Here is a 20,214-nt window from a genome sequence, read left to right as displayed (position 1 = left end):
GTCGTGATGGGGAATGCATGGTGGCAGGAATTGTGTCACATGGTGTTTCACAGTCAGGAAGGAGAGAGGAGAGAGAGGAGGGGGTAGAGAGAGACAGAGACAGAGAGAGAGGGTAGGAGAGGGGGAGGACAGAAGGAGGAAGAAGGGAGGGAGGAGGGAGGGAGGAGAGAGAGAGAGAGAGAGAGAGAGAGAGAGAGAGAGAGAGAGAGAGAAACAAAAAACAAAGTCCCAGATACTAACTAGTGAGGATACAGGGTCACCTGTAGCCCAGGCTGGCCTCAAACTCACTATACGGATGGCCTTGAACTTCTGGTCCTCCTGCCTCCCTACCTCCCAAGTGATGGGATGACAGATATTCACCACCACACCCCATTTATGTGTTGTTGGGGACTGAGCCCAGCAGGCCCTCATGCAGGCTATGCCAGCCCTCTATCCTCTGAGCTCCAGCCTCAACCAGGTAACTTTCTTTAAAGCACCTGAAGCTCATTCTGCTTCTGTTCTGTTAGGAGCTGCCAGTCCCAGCTGTAAGATCAGTACTCTAGATTTGCAAATGCTAAGGCAGGGCTGGCTGTGGCTTGAGCACTTGTTCAGCAGGTGCAAGGTCTGGGGTCCACCCCAAGTATGACAGAAAGTCTGTCTGACCACTGTTCCAAACTGGGCACTTGGTCCTTGCCCAAAGTCCCCTAGCTGTACCTCCCACCTGCTGCTGGAGGTCCAGCCCATCTGGTTCCTCACAGCTCAACTCTATCCCAGCACAGGACCCCTCCTCAGATTCTGTTTTCACTGAGCCCCTCCTGATAGAGCCCCTCCCCAGCACCTGAGCCTGCTAGAGCTCTAGCAGAATTGTTGCACAAGAGGAATAGTGTTAAGCCACTAGGATGAAGACAGGATTCTAATCCAGTACTTGGGAAGACTGAGCTAGAACCACTACAAACCCAGGGCATGCCTAGGTTATCAGGGGGACCCTGTGGAAGGACAAGAGGGAACCACTGGATAGGATCTGATTTGCTGGGGTGGGGCTACGGCTTTAAGAGAAACAACTTGGGCTGAGGATGACAGAGACTATATGGGGGGAGTGTGGCCATTGCAAGGGAGGGGATGGTCTATTTTGAGATCCTGTACCTGCTCTAATCCAACAGGAAACTGAGCCTATATGGATCAAGAGCTCCAGTGGGTAACTAAGGAATAATTCCAGCTGAGTTAGACCCATGCTGCAGGGCTAGAGCAGTACATTTCTAGCCAGAAGACAGTGAAAGGTATTTGGAGGACAGTAAGTTACCTTTAACTCAGTGTAGGATAAAAGCAAATAGTCAACTGCAACCCCTTGGGCCTGCTGCATGCAGCCTTTATTACTAATCCTATGTCTGGCCTGATGCTCCCTTTGTACAGAAGCATCACAGACCACACTGGCCAGTCTATGAACTGTATACCTGTTCAGGCCAAACCCCTACCTTGAAGAGGACTGCCATGCTCACAGGAGCAAAAGGAACATTTCTTTATTCAAGTTATGTATTTTCAGACTTTTTTTTATTTTTGAGGCAGGCTCTCACTACAGCCTGGAACTCCCTATGTAAACCCAGATGGCCTCAAACTTAAGATCTTGATTCTCCTATCTCTCCCATATCTAGCAAGTGAATCCTTTGTTAGTTGTTTTGAGACAGGGTCTCATGCAGTCCAGGCAGGCCCAACAATATAAGTGAGCTCTTAAAACAGCATAAAGAAGCCAAACTTTGGGGTGCTTTAACATTTACTGGTTTCAGGCAGAGACAAGTAGATCTCTGTGAGTTCAAGGCCAGCTTGGGTGCACATAGCGAGTTCTAGGTAGTAAAACTTGTCTGAAAAAAAACCAAAATGTACTGGTGTCTTATTTGACCTAGAACTTGAGGGGCAGAGTCCTCATTCTCATTCATTATCACAGGTTCCTGGCATGCTTGTACTTGGACAGAGGGGTCCTCCCAATGTTCACTAGAGATGTGTGACTCTGGTGTCCACTGTTCTTGAGAAAACTAGTCTCTTCCCCTTACAAAGAAAGAAAGGCTGTTGGACTGTCAACACTAGGATCTGAAGTGGAAAACAAGAGGACAGACTGCACAGGCCAGCATGCCTGTGAGGATGAGCATGGAGGGTGTGTGCAAAGCCTTAAGTGCACACTAGGGGGTGGAGGCTGGCAAGGTGGTTCAATGGGTAAAGGTGCTTGCTCCAAACCCGAGGGCCTGAGTTAGATCCCTGGGCCCCACGAACGATTCTTCCAAGTTGTCCTCTGCCCTTCACACATATACACACATGTATACACACACACTAGTACTACAGTATGCTGGTAATCATGCTTGTAATTCTGACATTAAGGAGGCTGAGGCAAGAGGATGACAAATTCAAGCATGGGCTACATAATTTTAGTTCCAGCCAGCCAGGACTAGAGTTAAGATCTCAAAAACAAACTGTTTTTACAGAAAAATGGATTGGGGTATTTTAACTCAGTGGCAGGGTGTGCTGACTACGCAGGGTTTGACCTCAAGCATCACAAAAGATGGCTAAATCTATTTTAATCCCTCAACCACTGTATAATCTTCAAGTGGCATGACACAACCAAAATCAACCTACTCTGGAGGAAGGAAGATCAGAAGTTTGAGCCAACCTGTGCTACGGGGTAGGTAGGGGTGGGGCATCAAATGGTTCAGCAGATGAAGGCATTTGCTACCAAATTTGACCTGAGTTTAATGCCTACTTTTCCAAGTGTTACTGCTCACCTGGGGGTGGGGCAACTATTCAAGAGTTTCACCACCTAACAAGCTTATAAAACCAGGCTTTCAAGTAGCTACCTGTCTCAAAAAGACCAAAACAAACAAAACCACGTATCTATATATTTAGGCTAGTATGATTATAATTTGGGGGGGGGGGCTTTTTGACACAGGGTCGCCCTGTAGCCCCAGATGTCCTGGAACTATGTAGACCAGGCTGGCCTTGAACTCACAGAGATAATGCCTGCCTCTGCCTCCCAAGTGCTGGGATTAAAGGTGTGCGCTACCATGCCTGGCAGTTCTTTTTTTTTTTTTTTTTTTTTTTTAAATCCCTTCTTCCAGGCATGGTGGTGAGCTACTTTAATTCCAGAACCCCTAAGGCAGAGAGACATATGGACCTGTGTTTAAGGTCAGCATGGCCTATACAGCAAGTTCCAGAGGCCATGAGACCCTGTCTCAAAAAACCCCAAAATCTGAAACCATTTTCCTAGAATAAACATTCTAATTCTCTCATCTTCAGAACTGTATTTTATTTTAGGTAACTGTGTGAACACATAAAACATTTAACTTTTAAAGCCTAACACCTACTTCACAGCTACTTTAACATTTTCCTACCTCATTTAACAAACCTGGACATACACTGCACCATGATAGGCTTTACATCCCTATGGAAAGAGAATTAAAACCAACCAACTAACCAACCAGGGCTGGAGAGATGACTCAGTGGTTAAGACCAGCAACCACTCTTGCAGACGACCAGAGTTCAATTCCCAGCACCCACATGGTGGCTACGAACCATTCTTAACTCCAGTTCCAGGGGAATCTGAAGCCCTCTTCTGACCTCCGTAGCACTGGACATGGGTGCAGTCACATACATGCAGGCAATACTCATACCATTAAAATAAAAATATTTAGAACACTCAACCAAAACCAAAAAGAACCAAATAACAAATCAAAATCAAACAAGTACAGAAAATGTGGGAATGCAAGAACTTTATTCAAACTGTAATGAAACCTGCCAAAAGCTTAAAAGGGGAAACTACGACACCTCCCCTCAAACCCAGGAACAAGCACACAGAGGGCTCTTTCCAGATGTTGTAGTGAGAAAGGTGCATCCATCTTGCTGCAGTTTGACAATCTCAGTGCTGGGAGTGGGCTCGACCTCCAGGGTGATGGTCTTGCCAGTCAGGGTCTTCACGAAGATCTGCATCCCACCCCTGAGGCGGAGCACCAGGTGCAGGGTGGACTCCTTCTGGATGTTGTAGTCGGACAGGGTGCGGCCGTCTTCCAGATGCTTGCCTGCAAAGATCAGCATCTGCTGGTCGGGGTGGATGCCCTCTTTGTCCTGGATCTTTGCCTTGACGTTCTCAATGGTGTCACTGGGCTCCACCTCCAGGGTGATGGTCTTGCCAGTCAGGGTCTTCACGAAGATCTGCATCCCACCCCTGAGGCGGATCACCAGGGGCAGGGTGGACTCCTTCTGGATGATGTAGTCGGACAGGGTGCGGCCGTCTTCCAGATGCTTGCCTGCAAAGATCAGCATCTGCTGGTCGGGGTGGATGCCCTCTTTGTCCTGGATCTTTGCCTTGACGTTCTCAATGGTATCACTGGGCTCCACCTCCAGGGTGATGGTCTTGCCAGTCAGGGTCTTCACGAAGATCTGCATCCCACCCCTGAGGCGGATCACCAGGGGCAGGGTGGACTCCTTCTGGATGATGTAGTCGGACAGGGTGCGGCCGTCTTCCAGATGCTTGCCTGCAAAGATCAGCATCTGCTGGTCGGGGTGGATGCCCTCTTTGTCCTGGATCTTTGCCTTGACGTTCTCAATGGTATCACTGGGCTCCACCTCCAGGGTGATGGTCTTGCCAGTCAGGGTCTTCACGAAGATCTGCATCCCACCCCTGAGGCGGATCACCAGGGGCAGGGTGGACTCCTTCTGGATGATGTAGTCGGACAGGGTGCGGCCGTCTTCCAGATGCTTGCCTGCAAAGATCAGCATCTGCTGGTCGGGGTGGATGCCCTCTTTGTCCTGGATCTTTGCCTTGACGTTCTCAATGGTATCACTGGGCTCCACCTCCAGGGTGATGGTCTTGCCAGTCAGGGTCTTCACGAAGATCTGCATCCCACCCCTGAGGCGGATCACCAGGGGCAGGGTGGACTCCTTCTGGATGATGTAGTCGGACAGGGTGCGGCCGTCTTCCAGATGCTTGCCTGCAAAGATCAGCATCTGCTGGTCGGGGTGGATGCCCTCTTTGTCCTGGATCTTTGCCTTGACGTTCTCAATGGTATCACTGGGCTCCACCTCCAGGGTGATGGTCTTGCCAGTCAGGGTCTTCACGAAGATCTGCATCCCACCCCTGAGGCGGATCACCAGGGGCAGGGTGGACTCCTTCTGGATGATGTAGTCGGACAGGGTGCGGCCGTCTTCCAGATGCTTGCCTGCAAAGATCAGCCTCTGCTGGTCGGGGTGGATGCCCTCTTTGTCCTGGATCTTTGCCTTGACGTTCTCAATGGTGTCACTGGGCTCCACCTCCAGGGTGATGGTCTTGCCAGTCAGGGTCTTCACGAAGATCTGCATTGTCTGTTACAAAAAACAGGATAGGAAAGGCATAAATGTTTTAGTAACATTGAAATAGATTATCTACTCTTAAAAGTCCAACATAATGTTCCAAAGGCAAAACTTGACAAAAAATGGAATTCATGCCTGAAAGTCATGAAGAAAACCTGGGTTAAGTCTACCCATGTCTACAATCCCAGGAATTGAGAGGGTCAACACTGGAGAATCAAGAGTTCAGTCTCTGCTATATGTTGACTTGAGGAATGAGGTTGACAGAATAGGAATTGGGCAGCCATTGTTGTAGCCTGAAATCTGAGGTACAGACATCAACAGGAGTATCCCAAGAACATTTATAGTAAGAGTCCCGCCTTCTCTATATATAGCTAACCTAAGACAGTCAAAACAAGTAGTGTCCTGCCACACCAAGCAGCCAAACACAGTAAAAACATTTATGAAATCAGGATCTAATTTTAAAAAAACATCCCGAATCAGAGCTGAGGAGTTCAAAGCTCTGGCACCGGCTACTTCGGTATGAATTTGCAAACCTGACCTCCAAAACCTCACTTCCCCTTAGGGTTTCCGATGCCTGTCCACTCTCTTCCAGGTTACCTGAGGCCGAGGCTCGAACCCTGTGTCCTCCAACGGAAGGTAAGCTGGCAAGGGGTGGCCGCGCCCCGCATTGAACGCGCAAACGGCGACGTCACGTGACCGCCGTGCCGTCACGGCACCCGCCGCCCCCACGCCCGCCAAGTGGCTCTTCCGTGTTTATAGTCACTAGACCTTCGACCTCTCCGGTTCGTCCAACCCGCCAAAGTACTAAGCCCTCGCCATTTCCCGGCCGCTCAGGCTTGCTTCCACAACCTCGGCACCTGCAGCAAAGCCGCGCTGCTTCCCCCTGAGGCTTCCACACGGCCGCCATCTTACCGCGTCCTCTACCGCTTCACCCTCGTCCCAAGCTGCGATGACAACCGCCTCAGCTGCCTCAGCTGCCTCCCGACCCTCCCGCCGCAGGGCCCCCAAGTCCCACGAAGCCCCGCGAGCGCTGCGGCCTTCTCACCAGCGGCCGAAGTCCTAAATAAAGACCAGAAACGGAACGCGTGATCTGGACGGAACTAGCTGCGTTCGCCCCAGCGGCGCCTTATATAGCTCCGGGAGGCCCCGCCCCTCCCCTGTGGATCCCTCCGCAAAGCCTGGAGGGAGGGACTACTTTACGTGACCGCGCCTTTACATGACCGTCCCTCTCCCAGCGGCGGAGGCCTGTGGCCACATCCACGCCCCATAGGCTTCTCAGCTGAACCTGGAGCGTACCAGGCACCGTGCGGAGGGATCCACGCGTGTGCAGCCGCAACAGACGCGAAGGGTGGGGCTCGGGCGGTGGAGCGCGGGTGGGGCGAAAACCCGGCGCGGACACGGTCGGCGGAGCGGACTGGGTCCGCGCCCCCCCCACCCCCCAAGCAGAGATCTAGCCGCCCACCTCGCGACCCCTTCGTCCTAGCTGACCGAGGGGTTCGGTTGGTGTCACATGGCGGGTCCCCGTGCTGCTTTGGCGTCCTAAGTCCCTTCCTCCCACTCCGGGCACCATGACAGGGAGGATGACTGTGCAAATCTCAGCGGGGCCTTGGGGTCCAGAGCCCATGCTGGGGACCTGAGCAGGGAGAGAGAACCTAGGCCTGAGCTGGGGAAAACTGGAAAACGCACAGAGCCTCGGAAAATTAACAGGCGTTGTAACAGAAGCTGTCAGAACTTTCCAGGCTGTTCTTGAGCCTTTCTGTTCTGCTCTGTGGCCTGGAGTTAGGGAACGTTCTACAAGACTGTCGCCAAGGAAACCACGATTTCAGCTGTGTCCGCTGTTTAGCTCAATAATTACTGTTTAGTTCAGTAATTGAGCCCATTGGACTCAGATTTTTTTATTGAAACTGCAGGTACATCCCCAACCCCTAAATTCATTAACTGAGATGTAAATAATTAAAAATTGTACATGTAAGTGCAGTACTCAAATCCCAGCAAACGTCCACCCAAACAGTGAAGACATTTGAAATCCTCATTCTCTTTTCAATGTAAGGCAAGGCAGATCTCTGAGATCAAGGCTAGCCTGGTCTACGTAGCAAGCTCCAGGCTAGACCCTGTCTCAAAAACAAAAGTAACAAAGCAAACAAAAACACCCAAAATGTAGTTCTGCTGGCAAATTATATTTGATTTTTTTAAAAAATGGAGGTAGGCTGGCTCACCTATCATGTGTTTTAGTTTTATTACTTTGTGTGTATGAGGTGTGTGGGTCTGTGGGTACTGTGTGGAGGTCAGAGGACAACTTTGTGGAGTGTTTTCCCTCATCTTTATGTGGATTCCAAGAGAGATGGTTTATTTTTACTACAACCTACCTATATTGTCAAACTTAGGTGTCATTTCTTCAGGATATTTTAGCCTCTGAATATACATGAACATGGTAAAATTTTAAAACAAGTTTTTAAAAGTTTACAGTCAAAGATTGCCCTGATGACCTTAATTCTCAGGCACTGTTTCTTCCGGACTCTTCTACAAATGATCCCTATCCTACAAATCAGCGGTGAGGGGGTATGTGTGCATTTGAATTCAACCTTTAATGCTTCAAGGAAAAGAAGGAAAAGTTATACTAAGTGAACAATTTTCAGCCACTAAGAAGAGCCTTATTGCCAGGTGTGATGGTGCATACCTTTAATCCCAGCACTTGGAGGCAGAGGCAGGCAGATCTCTTGTGAGTTTGAGGCCAGCCTGGTCTACATAGCAAGTTCCAGGCCAGCTGGGGCTACAGGGAGACCCTGTCTCAAAAAAAAAAAAAAAAAAAAAAAAAAGTCTTGTTTCAATCATAGATCTGATTTAAACATTATGCTTAAAATGCAGTTTAAAAAAAAAAAGTTGCTATACATTTTTATAGTGTAATCATTGCCATACTCTCTGCTATGACACTGTAAGACACCAGTGTGCATCTGTCCTTTCCAATGTAAGACACTGAGAAGAACAGACTTCTGTCATACATTTTATTTAACAAACCACAGAACACTTTCTGTTTTGGTTTAGATAGTGAATTACCTTTTATTTATTTTTGAGACAGGGACTCTCGTAGCCCAAGCTTGAACATCTAATCCTCCTGCCTCCACCTCCCGGAGGCTAGAATGACAAGTGTGGGCCACCATACCCAGTTTAAGCTGTGCTGGGACTAGACCCCAGGGCCTCATGCATGCTACACAAGCATTTTACCAACTGAACTATACCCCCAAACTAGTAAATTCTCTTTTAAAGAGATTGAAATAATGTTTAATTCCTACACATCCTTGGTAATACTAACAGAGAATCTTCATGGGTCTCGTGGTACACCTCATTTTTTTTAAATATTATTTTTATGTGTATGTGTGTTTTGCCTGCATGTAGGTAAGTGCACCTGTGTCGTGCAATGCCCCAGGAGGACAGAAGAGGCTGTGGGATCCCCTGGAACTGGAGTGACAGTTGTTAACTGTCATGTGGGTGCTGGGATTCAAACTTAGGTCTTCTGCAAGAACAGTCGGTGTTCTTAACTGCTGAGCCATCTCTCCAGCCCCTACCTCATTCTTTTATACAAATCAATATCCTCATTTTGTCTTATGCAGATCAATACCATCTTGTCTCAGTTCCCTTTTACTTATTTGAATAGTTCTTGTGTATTCTCTGAGTGATAAATTATTTTTTGTGCATGTTTATGTATCTATCTGAAAACTTCTATTTAACCTTCATTTGGGCCTGTATGAGCACTGGTTGTTAGATTAAAAAGGTGGCAGGGGTCGGGATCGCTGCGAAGCAGAAGCAAAGTGGCAAACTCTGGCAAAGCAAGAGTTTAATTAGGTTTGGTGGGGCTGGTCCTCAACTTGGGTGTGAGGAAGAACCAGCAGCCTAAGGGCTGCAGAGGGGTAGCTTATAAAGGGAAAGAATGAGGAAAAAGAATATTTTTCTGCTATTTGGGACTGTTTTGGGAGCTGCTTGCTCAATGGAGGGCGTGGGGTCTATACCTGGTGAAGCATATTGGGGAAAACAGTTACTGTAAAACTTGTTTTTCTACAATTACAGAGTTCCAGTAATTAACTGCAGCTAAGGGCTTGGGAAACCTGTTTGTCAGCCTGTGGGCATGCTCTGGTGATCACAATACATTGGTCATTAATTTCCCAGGGGCTGCTTTTGTTAAGCAGGTGGCTGGGAGTTGGTTGACTCAGAGCTTCTCTGAGGAGCTTCATGGTTTCTGGGTCTGGGGTCACCTAGATCTGAGCCCTATCACTGGTCACTGCCCCATCATCCTTTCAAAAGGTTCTTTTTGCCTAATCTAGAAGTTTATACCTACGATCAACCCAAATTACTGAATACTTGGGGAAAAAGTGCTGTATATTTCCCATGGTAACCTATGTGTGTGTTTATTTTATTTTATTTTTTTATTTTTGTTTTTTTGAGACAGGGTTTCCATATATTACCCAGACTGGCCTGGAACTCACAATGTACCAGGCTGGACTGTAACTTGAAGTGATCTTCCTGCCTCTGCCTCCCAAGTGTTAGACTACAGGTATGTAAACCATGCTTATGGATTTATGAAAATTCAAGGTCAGAGGTGTTGTTCAAAATAGATTTTAACATCTGTGATTTTCCATGAATGAATTCATGTACTACTAGGGAATTAAAATGGAAGCTGAAAATGTGAATCTGCAGGCTTGGTGGGACACCTCGGTGATTTCCAGTGTAGATTTCTGTGAAGGTCCTTTCTAGACATCAGAACCTTGGTAAGGAAGGACACTTCCAACTGAGAAGCCACACCCTGCTTGCTGCTTTCCGGCTGTTCTTTTACTGGTGTCTTGTGATTTGTGATTCAGAGCTGAGTCATGAGCTCTGTGACACAGCTTTTTTCAGAGTCCAGAAGGTTCAGAGACAAACAGCCTTGATTTCAGAGGTAGGGGAGGGAAAAGAGGAGGAGGGACTAGGAAGAAAGAGGCTTGAGGGAGTGAGGGGACAAGAAACAGTTACGAGGGGTGGTGGTCAAAATTCATTATATACATGTATGAAAATGTCAAAATGAAACCCATTGTTATATATAATTAATATATGCTAGTAGCTGGGTATGGTGGTGCATGCCTTTAATCTCAGCACTTTGGAGGCAGAGGCAGGTGGATCTCTGTGAGTTCAGGGCCAGCCTGGTCTACATAGTTCCAGGCCAGCTGGGGTTACAGGAAGACCCTGTCTCAAAAAGACCAAAAAACTTAAAAAATAAAAATAAATAAAATTACAGTTTGTGTGTGTGTGCACCATGGCACGTGTTTGGAGGTCAGAGGACAAGTCTCCTCTGGTTCTCTTCTCCCATCATGTGGGCCCCAGGGATTGAACTCAGATTGTCAGGCTTGGTGGCAACTGCCTTTACCCCATCTCACCAGTTCCCTCCCCACTTTTTAAATGTTTTTTACTTTTTTTTTTTTGGTCTTTTTTTGAGACAGTCTGTACCAGGCCTTGAACTCATAAAGATCCGCCTGCCTCTGCCTCCCAAGGGCTGGGATTAAAGGCATCCACCACCATGCCTGGCCTTGTTTTTTTACTTAGAGAATTTCACACATGCAGAAAATGTATTTTTATCCTACCCTCCCCTGCTGCGCCCTGGAGCACCTCTTAAACCCCTCCATCTCTCTCTTAACTTCTGGTCCTCTTTGGTTGATTGATTTAAATAACCCACTAGCCGTGGTTCTGAAAGCAAACTGAAGTGGCCTTTCTCAAGGACACAGGACCTCCCCAGCACAACACTTCCCAGCCAGAGTGATGGATCCAGTCAGGGACATTACGCAATATCTGGGGACATTTGTTGTCACTTCCCTGAGTGTTAGGGAGGTGGTGATATAGTCACAGAGACCAGAGATACTCAGTGACAGTCACAGCAACATACCTCACCACCCCAGAAATCCTATGGCCCCAGATGTCCACAAAGCTTTACAGAGGACTTGGGGGGTGGGGTTGTGGCAGCTGAGTGTCTATTTCTGAAAGGGACTTCAGTGGCTCCATGTCCTACTTGGCCTTGGAACATGGGTATACAGCCTTAAAACCCCAAACCTCCTGATCTAAATGGTACGTGCTAGAATGTGCTAGAAGCCCAGTGAGTCACTGGATCTTCTGCAGTTCATTCCACTGCAGATCAGCCTTTGCAGACACCCAGAAAGATTGTGTCAGAACAGGTACCAACCCAGACAGGGACTGAGGGCCAGCAACAGCATGGGATTGGCTGAGGACCAATGGGCGGAGGGAGGGGTCTGGCTAGGGGTGGGGATGGGGTGACTGCTGCCTGTGGCTGAAGATCACACCCACCATAACTGGTTCACCACTAGGGGACAAGGTCAGCTGGTTGTTTTTCTTCCCAGAAGGAAGTGTCTAGCTGCTAGGCCCTGGGTTGTGTAACCACACAAGGTGACCAAGGCCAAGGGCTTGCAAAGGAGAAAAAAAAGCCCGGACACTGTGTTCCATTTCTTGAAGGCGGAACACCTGCTCACCCCTAAATCAGACATCAGTCATCCCCCACCCTAAAATCAGGCTGCAGCTGTAGGCTCCACAGGTCCCTATTTTTGGAACATTAAAGGACTTTTTTTTTTTTACTTTTTGTTTGGTTTTGTTTTAAATTGTAAAGTGTAATATAAAACCATTTTTAAAACGTTTTAACATTTATTTATTTTGTGTGTGAATGTTTGTGGTATGCATGAATATGTATGTGGAAGTTAGAGGACAGCTTGTGGGAGTCAGTTCTCTCCTCGCTTACAGGCTGGTGACTGAACTCAGGTTGTCAGGCTTAGCAGCAGGCACTTTTACCCACTGAACCATCTCACCAGCTGAAATATGCCATTTTTAGGAGCAGAGGTCAGTGATGTTAAATGCATGTTCCCATTGTGCTGACATTGGTCTGAGGCACTATAGAAAGGCATGGGAAGGAAAACAGGCCTCACCCTGGATCTGGTTGAAGCCTCTCGCCAGCTGAGGAACAAGAATTCCCACAAAGTAACATTTGCTGTAAAGGCTGCAGACATAGACCTAATATTCCTTTGGACATAGATATTTTCTGTTAGGGTAGCCATGACTCAGGCTTTAGACCTAACAGTATGTGACCTTGGGCAGGCCCTCAATCCTTTCCTCAGACAACACCCCACAAACAATACTGTTTACAGAAAGGATGCTACCTTCCTGCATCCCTGTGGGCTAGGCTTTTCCCTTGACAACTGTAATTCAGTCAGGTGCTCTTAGGACCCACCTGGTATCTCATTTAGTTGCTTTGCAACCCTGTAAAGATAGTAACTTCAAATCCCACCAGTACCCTGTATTTATTGCTAAGAGCAGTGAGCTGACTCTCCCTTGAGGAGCAGGTACCCACACTTGAGTCTGTCTTACGTTTTGTGTCACCCATGCTCTGGGGTATCTTTCTCCTGAGCCCTTCTCTTTGTCTTAAGCCTTGTGCGTAAGCATATACTAAAATGTCTTTTTGTTGGGGGCGGTGGCACGCTCCACCAGAACTTGGGAGGGAGAGGCAGAGCTCTGTGAGTTTGAGGCCAGTCTAGTCTAAATAGGGAGTTCCAGGCCAGCCAGGACTACATAGTGAGACCTTGACTTAAAAAGAAAAAAATTTTCTTTTTTGGTCTTTTTGAGACAGGGTCTCCCTGTAGCCCCAGCTGTCCTGGAACTTACTAGGTAGACCAGACTTGCCTTGAACTCACAGAGATCCGCTTGCCTCTGCCTCCCGAGTGCTAGGATTAAAGGCATGCACCACCATGCCCAGCACAAAAATAAGAAAAATTTTATTACTCCCCCAGCTCTGCTTCATACATTGGTTAGTTCTGAAATGCTTTTCTGTACTGAAGCCACAAATCCCAGCCTGTCCTGCATCAAGGACCCCAAAAGTCTTAATGGAACTCCTCAGGCTTCTGAGGATAACAGTCAGGATCAGGAGCTATGTCTCCTGACTCTGCACCCCAAAATACTGGCAGAACTCCCTTCTGCTTATAAATGTTTATGTATTTATTATTACTGAAGGGGACATATGGAGGTCAAAAGAAAGCTTTGTGGGATCAGTTCTCTCCTACCTTTAGGTAGAGTACAGGGTTTGAACTCCAGTCCTTAGGCTTATGAGGCAAGTGCTTTACACACTAAACTATCTCATACTAGATATCTTAGGCTGGTCTCAAATGCAGTTGATCTGCCTCTGACTTCCACATGCTGAATTCTAGAAGTGAGCCACCACACCCTATCTTTCAGAACTGAAACTGTCCTTATTGAACATTTAGCTCACACACCTCCCCCATCCTGGAACCGCCTTTCTGTTGTCTATGAATGCCACCGTTCATGGACATCTAATGTGCTTTTGTTTTCAATGTAAAATAAAATTTTATTATTTTTTCAATTAGAATACCGAGTACCAGCTCATCATGGGGTCTTCATGCCTGTGTCACTGCACTTTGCCTCATCTATTCTCAGACTCATTTTTTCAAAAAATGTATTATTTATTGGGATCGGACTCATTGATTAAGAGCACCAGCTGCTCTTGCAGAGGACCTAGGTTCAGTTCCCAGCACCCACAAGGTGGCTAAGAACTGTCTGTAATTCCAACTCCAGGGGATCCATTGTCCTCTTCTGGCCTCCATGGGCATTGCAGGCATGTGGTGCACATACATACCTTCAGACAAAACACTTATATCCATAAAATAAATAATTTAAAATTTATTCAGTTGTTTATTTTGAGACAAGATCTCTTGGAAGCTGGACAGATGGCTCAGTGGTTAAGAGCACTGGCCGTTCTTGCAGAAGGCCTCAGGTTTGAATCCCAACACCCACATGGCAGCTAACAGCCATCCAAAACTCCAGTTCCAGGGGATCCCACACCCTCTTCTGTCTTCTACAGGCACTGCACTACACGGGGGTGTACTTACACACATGCAGGCATAGCGCTCATGCACATAAAATAAAAATAAATAAATAAAAAATATTAAAAAGATCTCTTAGCCCAAACTAGCCTAGAACTCACTACGTAGAACAGGCTGGCCTCAAACTCACAGAGCTCTGCCTGACTCAGCCTCCCAAGTACTGGGATTACAGGCACAAGCCACCATACTTACCTTAAAATAAAACCCAACACTTGGGAAACATGTTGTGAAAGATTCACAGTGTTTCTAGGATGCTCCATTCCCAGCACAAGCCTTTGACAATGACAGTTCCTCCTGGTGTTTGTTCTTGTCTGGCTATTGGGAACATCTGATTGCAAACTAAAAGGTAAAACATGTAATTAGTGTCCTGTCAGGCCAGATAGGCCACTTTAGAAACAACCAGCAACAGCAACATCTGTTCTTTCCAGCCTTGTTGACATTGAGGGAGAAAGAACCTTCGCCAAGCTCCCTCACCCAGTGCCCCATGACCAGCTGGTGAGTCACATCAGCTATTTAAGTTTACTAGTCTCCAAAATAAAAACTTTGACTTGAAGGAGGGAGGGAGGCATGTTGGGGGTGCCTAGCCTGGGGGGAGTAGGGGGGATATGATGAAGATACATTGTTTACATGCATGAAAGTGTCAAAGAATAAGTAAAACTCTATTAAAAACAAAGAACTGAAGCTGGGCATGGTGGCACATTCCTTTTGTCCCAGCAGAGGCAGAGGCAGTTGAGTCTCTGTGAATTCAAAGCCCACCTGGTCTACATAGTGAGTTCCAGGCCAGCTGGGGCTACAGGGAGAGCTTGTCTCAAAAAGACTAATCAATTGGGGCTGAAGAGGTGAGCACTGACTGCTCTTGCAGAAGACACGGGTTCGATTCCCAGCACTCACATGGCAGCTATGATCTGTCCTTAATTCCAGTTCCAGGGGAATCCAAAGCCCTCTTCTAATCTCCACAGCATTGCATGACACGGGTGCACTTGTATACATGCAGGCAATACACACATACACATAAAAATAATAAAATGTTATAATAAAAATCAATCAATCAATCAAAACAAAGAACTAGGTGTGATGGCAGACACCTTTAATTCTAGCATTCTGGGCGCAGAGGCAAGCAGATCTCTGTGAGTTTGAGGCCAGCTTGGTCTACATAGTAAGCCCCAGGCCAGCTGGGGCTACAGGGAGACCCTGTCTCATAAATACACATACAAAAAAAAAAAAAAGCAAAAAAAACTAGGTGCTAGAGAGATGGCACAGTGGTTAAGAGCACTTCCTGCTTTTCCAGAGGACCAGAGTTTAATTCACAGCAGGTTAGGCAGCTCACAACTGCCTGTAATTCTAGCTCCAAGGAATCCAATGCCCTCTCCTGGCCCCCTTGGACACAGCACACAGGGCAGACACACAGATACACACTTACACATGAATAAAATAAAAATAAACCTTAAAATAATGTTTAAAAATGAGTAGAGCTGGGTGACCCACTGCTTTAATCCCAAGTCTTTGGGAGACAGAGGCAGGTGGATCTCTGTAAATTCCAGGTTAGTCAGTCAAGTGAGACCAAAAAAATAAGATGGAGAAAGGAGGAGGAGGAGGAGGAAGAGAAGGAAGAGGGAAGGAGGAAGAGGAGGATGAGAGGGAGGAGGAGGAGGAGGAGGAGGAGGAGGAGCCAGCAACTCTTGCAGAGGACCCAGGTTCAGTTCCCAGCACCTACATGGCAGCTACCAACCATCTGTAACTCTAGTTCTAGGGACCCAACACCCTCTTCTGGCCTCTGAGGGCACCTGTAGACACACACACACACACCTACACTTAATTTTTTTAATCTTTTTTTTTTTTTTTTGGTCTTTTTGAGGCAGGGTCTCCCTGTAGCCCCAGCTGTCCTGGAACTCACTATGTAGGCCAGGCTGGCCTTGAACTCGCAGAGATCCACCTGCTTCTGCCTCCCAAGTGCTGGGACTAAAGGCGTGTACCACCATGCCCAGCAATTTTTTAAATCTTTTAAAAAATAAATAACAACTTTACAAAACTGTGTTCATTGCTGGAAACAGTGCAAGGAGGTTGAGTCAGTCTAGATGTCCATCTACAAATACGAATGGGTGATGAAAATGTGGTCCATCTTCTGTAAAGCAAAAGAAACAATCAAAAAAATGAAGAGAAAACCCACAGAATGGGAAAAATCTTCATTAGTGACACATCTGACAGAGGTTTAACATCCAGAATATATAAAGAACTCAAAAAAACAAAGAAACAAGAAATCAAATGACTCAATGAAAAGATGGGCTAGAGATCTAAACAGAGAGTTCTCAAAGGAAGAAATAAAGATGGCTAAGAAACATCTCAAAAAGTGTTCAACATCGTTAGTAATTAGGGAAATGCAAATTAAAACCACCCTAAGGTATCACCTTATCCAATCAGACTGGCTAGGAGAATAAATGATACTAAATGCTGGCAAGGATGTGGAAAAAGGGGAACGCTCATTCACTGCTGGCGGGATTGCAAACTCCTGCAGCCCCTATGGAAAACAGTGTAGAGAACTCTCAAAAAACTAAAAATGAACCTACCATATGACCCGGTTATACCACTCCTTTGAAGGACTCATCCTATTGCAGAGACACTTGTGCAACCATGTTTGTTGCTGCTCTTTTCACAATAGCTAAGAGATGGAAGCAACCTAAGTGTCCCTCAACTGATGAGTGGTTAACAAAAATGTGGTATATTTACACAATGGAGTTCAGCAGTAAAGAAAGATGAAATAATGAAATTTGCAGACAAATGGATGGATCTAGAAACTATTATACTAAGTGAAGTAACAGTCAGAAAAACCGACCTGTGTTCTCTCTCGCATGTGGCTCCTAGCACCAAATCCTTTTAAATTCCAGGTCCTTTTAATAAGATGATGCTATACAGCAGTCCCTTCTGCATGAAATAACTACCATCATCATGACTTCAGCTGAGCCTGATCGCTATAATCACAATTGGGCTTGTTGACGGATGTGCTCATTCATTAAAGGAGTGCTAAGTCATTGGGCTGTCACCTGAGTATCCAGCCACTCTTCCCAGCCAACTAGTCCAGCCTTGGAAGACAAAAGAAAAATGAGGAAGACCCCAATAGAGGGATGCTTTTGGAAGCCCTTGTCAAGAAACTCCAATGGACTCTCATATGAACATTTGAAAATTGCCCTGTTCTGACTTTTTTCTAGTTCCCTGTCTGCAACCTGTAATGCTAATTACTCTTGCCTTTACTTCTCCTTCACATCTCCTATTCATGATTCAGGGACTTTCTTCTCCCAGAGACAAGAGTTATGCAATTTGGAAGTCTTTTAGATAGACCCACTGAAGGGGTCTCCAGTTGCCTCACCTTGCGTTCCTGTTCAGCATGGAAGAAGCCAGAGCGATTGGTGTCCCTATTCCCTATTGGCAATTTGGGTAACCTCATCAGAGGATGGTGTGATAAGAATAGGAGGTAGGAACTGGCTAGGCAGTTAGGGTAAAAAGACCCCAAAGAAATGTAGCCAGTTTCTTGGCTAAAAGTCAAAATGTCCTTGGGCCTGTCAGTGACATACTCTGTTCCAAGGCCAAAAATGTCAAAAGTATTTAGGAGCTTGTATCTAATCCTTAAAATATTTTAGGGTTATCTCTTCAGAGGGGGGAATGTTGGAGGGGAGGGAGTGGGCATGGATTTGATCAAAACACCTTATATGCATGTATGAAATTCTCAGTGAAGTTTTTGTAAAAATTTTTTTAAAATGTGGTCCATATACACAGTGGAATTCTGTTCACCAAGAAGAAAAATGAAACAATTTTCAGGAAATGAATGGAACTGGGAGATATCATATTACGTGAAGTAACCTGGGCTTGGAAATACAAACACCATATGTTGTATGTTCTCTCTCATAAGTGGATCTTAGCTTCTAATTTTTTTTTCTTAGCTTCTAATTTTAACACATTCATATTTATGTGGGAGTGAGGTGTTCAGAGTCCAATAAACTAGAAAGGGGTCCAGGAGATGGGCACAAAGACTTTAAGGAAGAACACTGGGAGGGGAATGAGACAAGTGGAAGGAAAGCCTGTGGGGGTGGTAAGGTGGGATGGGGGACAGTTGAGCAAAACCAAGTAAGTACAAAAGTGCAGTAAAGAAATCTACTACTTTGCATGCCGATATATGTGCATATATTAAACATGTTTATTTAACATATGTACATATAAATATTTCATATGTAATCTAAAAAATAAAAGCCAATCAACACTCCAGCATGGAGGGGGAAGAGAGTGACTAGCTGAGGAGTTGACAGTTGATGACTGCTAGGGAAGGGAGAGTCAGTTTTCTTTAGGGGTGTGGCCCCTGGCAGGTTGACCCTGCCCCAGTGGTTGGCTCCACAACCATGCACATATGGGCAGCACTAACTGGACTCAGTGGGTTATAGAGAAAGAGCTGGGCATGGTGGTGCACACCTTTAATTCCAGCACTCAGGAGGCAGAGGCAGGCGGATCTCTGTGAGTTCAAGGCCAGCCTGGTCTACATAGTGAGTTCCAAGAGAGCTGGGGCTACAAGGACAGCCTGTCTCAAACCCCCCCCCCAAAAAAAAGAGAGAGAAAGAAATGAGTTAGGGAGGGGGATATGGGGATAGGATCCAGGAGGAGTTGGAGGGGGAAAATGGGAAGAGGTGAATATGATTGAAATACATTGTATGCAAGTAGGAAATTCTCAAAGAATAAACTAAAAATACTATATTAGACATGCTGCAGGGAGCTCCCGACTAGCCTGATGGAGACTATCATGAAGTTCCACAACTGGTCAGATGCAGCCCTAAATGACACATCTGCAATGCTACATCTACACCTAAGTCTCAGGGAACATTCACAAAGAGGGGGCAGAAAGAATGTAAGAGCCAGAGGGGCATAATACCTGCTGCTATTTAAAGAATTCCAGACAAGATCGGGAAGCTATACCAATGAAACCCTCAACAGTTTGGTAGTCTAACAAGACTTGCGTATAGTAAAACCAGTTGACATACCGAAGCATATGGGGGAAATCTCAAAGAGTCCCACCTCAGGATAAAGAGTGGCAGGCAATCAAGGGATGCTGAGGGAGGGAGAATCAGTTTTGTTTTGTTTTGTTTTGTTTTCCAGGGACTAGCTCCCTGAGACGTTGTCTAATTCCCAATAGCAGCCTTCACTCAGCACAGGGACGTAGGAGCACCACCGAATGGTCTAAGTGTATTATATGTATGTATATCTATAAATGTATACATGTATATGTAACAATAAAAAAAGAGGGACAAAATTGAGAGGGAGTGGGGGGATGTGGGAGGAGTTGGAGAAGGACTGGAAGGGATGGAATGGTGCAAGGACTATACTCATGTATGATGTTCACAAATACATTTTTAAACTATATTTTGTAAAAAGCCAAAGGACTGGAGAGATGGGTCAGCAGTTAAGAGCATTTGCTGCTCTTGCAGAGAATCCACACCAATTAACAAGGGTCTGTAACTCCAGTTCCAGGGAATCTGACTCTCTTCTGGACTCCAGGGGCACCAGGCATGTACATGGTGCACATATATACATGCAGGCAAACATTCACACATATTCAATAACAAATAAATCCTTTTTTAAAAAGTGAACCTTGTGATGACCAAGCACTCAGGAGGCAGAGGCTGGACTCTGAGTTGGAGGCTAGCCTAGTATACATAGTTGTGAGTTCCAGGCCAGCCAGGGTTATACAGTGAGACCCTATCTCAATAAAATAAAATGAATGAATAGGGCGGCTCACAAGCCCCTGTAATTCCAGTGCCAAGGGATCTCACGTCCTCTTCTGGCCTCAATGGGCACATAGTCTCATACACATACATGAAGAATGAATGAATGAATGAATGAATGAATGAATGAATGAATGCCTTGCAAAGACCCTGGGTTTTCAGATCTAAATGAGCTTTTCCTTTTACATTTTAGACAGGAAGTCGGGCCACAGGACAGGGGAGCTGGGACAGTT

General features: G+C 46.2%; 1 protein-coding gene across 3 annotated transcripts; it reads right to left on the bottom strand.

Annotated features, from left to right (window-relative positions):
- Positions 1 to 3,714: 3,714 nt before the first annotated feature.
- On the bottom strand, positions 3,715 to 6,505 carry Ubc (ubiquitin C). Of its 3 annotated transcripts, none has more exons than XM_008839246.2 (2): positions 6,353 to 6,505; positions 3,715 to 5,319 (listed from the first exon to the last, which is right to left on the bottom strand). In XM_008839246.2, exon 2 carries the CDS (start codon positions 5,314 to 5,316, stop codon positions 3,793 to 3,795), a length of 1,524 nt encoding a protein of 507 aa, XP_008837468.1. In that variant the 5' UTR covers positions 5,317 to 5,319; positions 6,353 to 6,505; the 3' UTR covers positions 3,715 to 3,792. The 3 variants fall into 3 exon arrangements, with proteins under 3 accessions (XP_008837468.1, XP_008837470.1, XP_029422470.1); XM_008839248.2 differs by having other exon boundaries at positions 6,220 to 6,358; XM_029566610.1 differs by lacking the exon at positions 6,353 to 6,505 and adding an exon at positions 5,443 to 5,846.
- Between the last annotated feature and the right edge of the window lie 13,709 nt (positions 6,506 to 20,214).

The sequence above is a fragment of the Nannospalax galili genome, unplaced genomic scaffold (genome assembly GCF_000622305.1).
Source record: "Nannospalax galili isolate Female #2095 unplaced genomic scaffold, S.galili_v1.0 scaffold218, whole genome shotgun sequence".
In the NCBI taxonomy this organism is placed as follows: domain Eukaryota; kingdom Metazoa; phylum Chordata; class Mammalia; order Rodentia; family Spalacidae; genus Nannospalax; species Nannospalax galili.
Note: the sequence above shows the minus strand (reverse complement) of the source record. Positions and strands in the feature narration are given on the sequence as shown.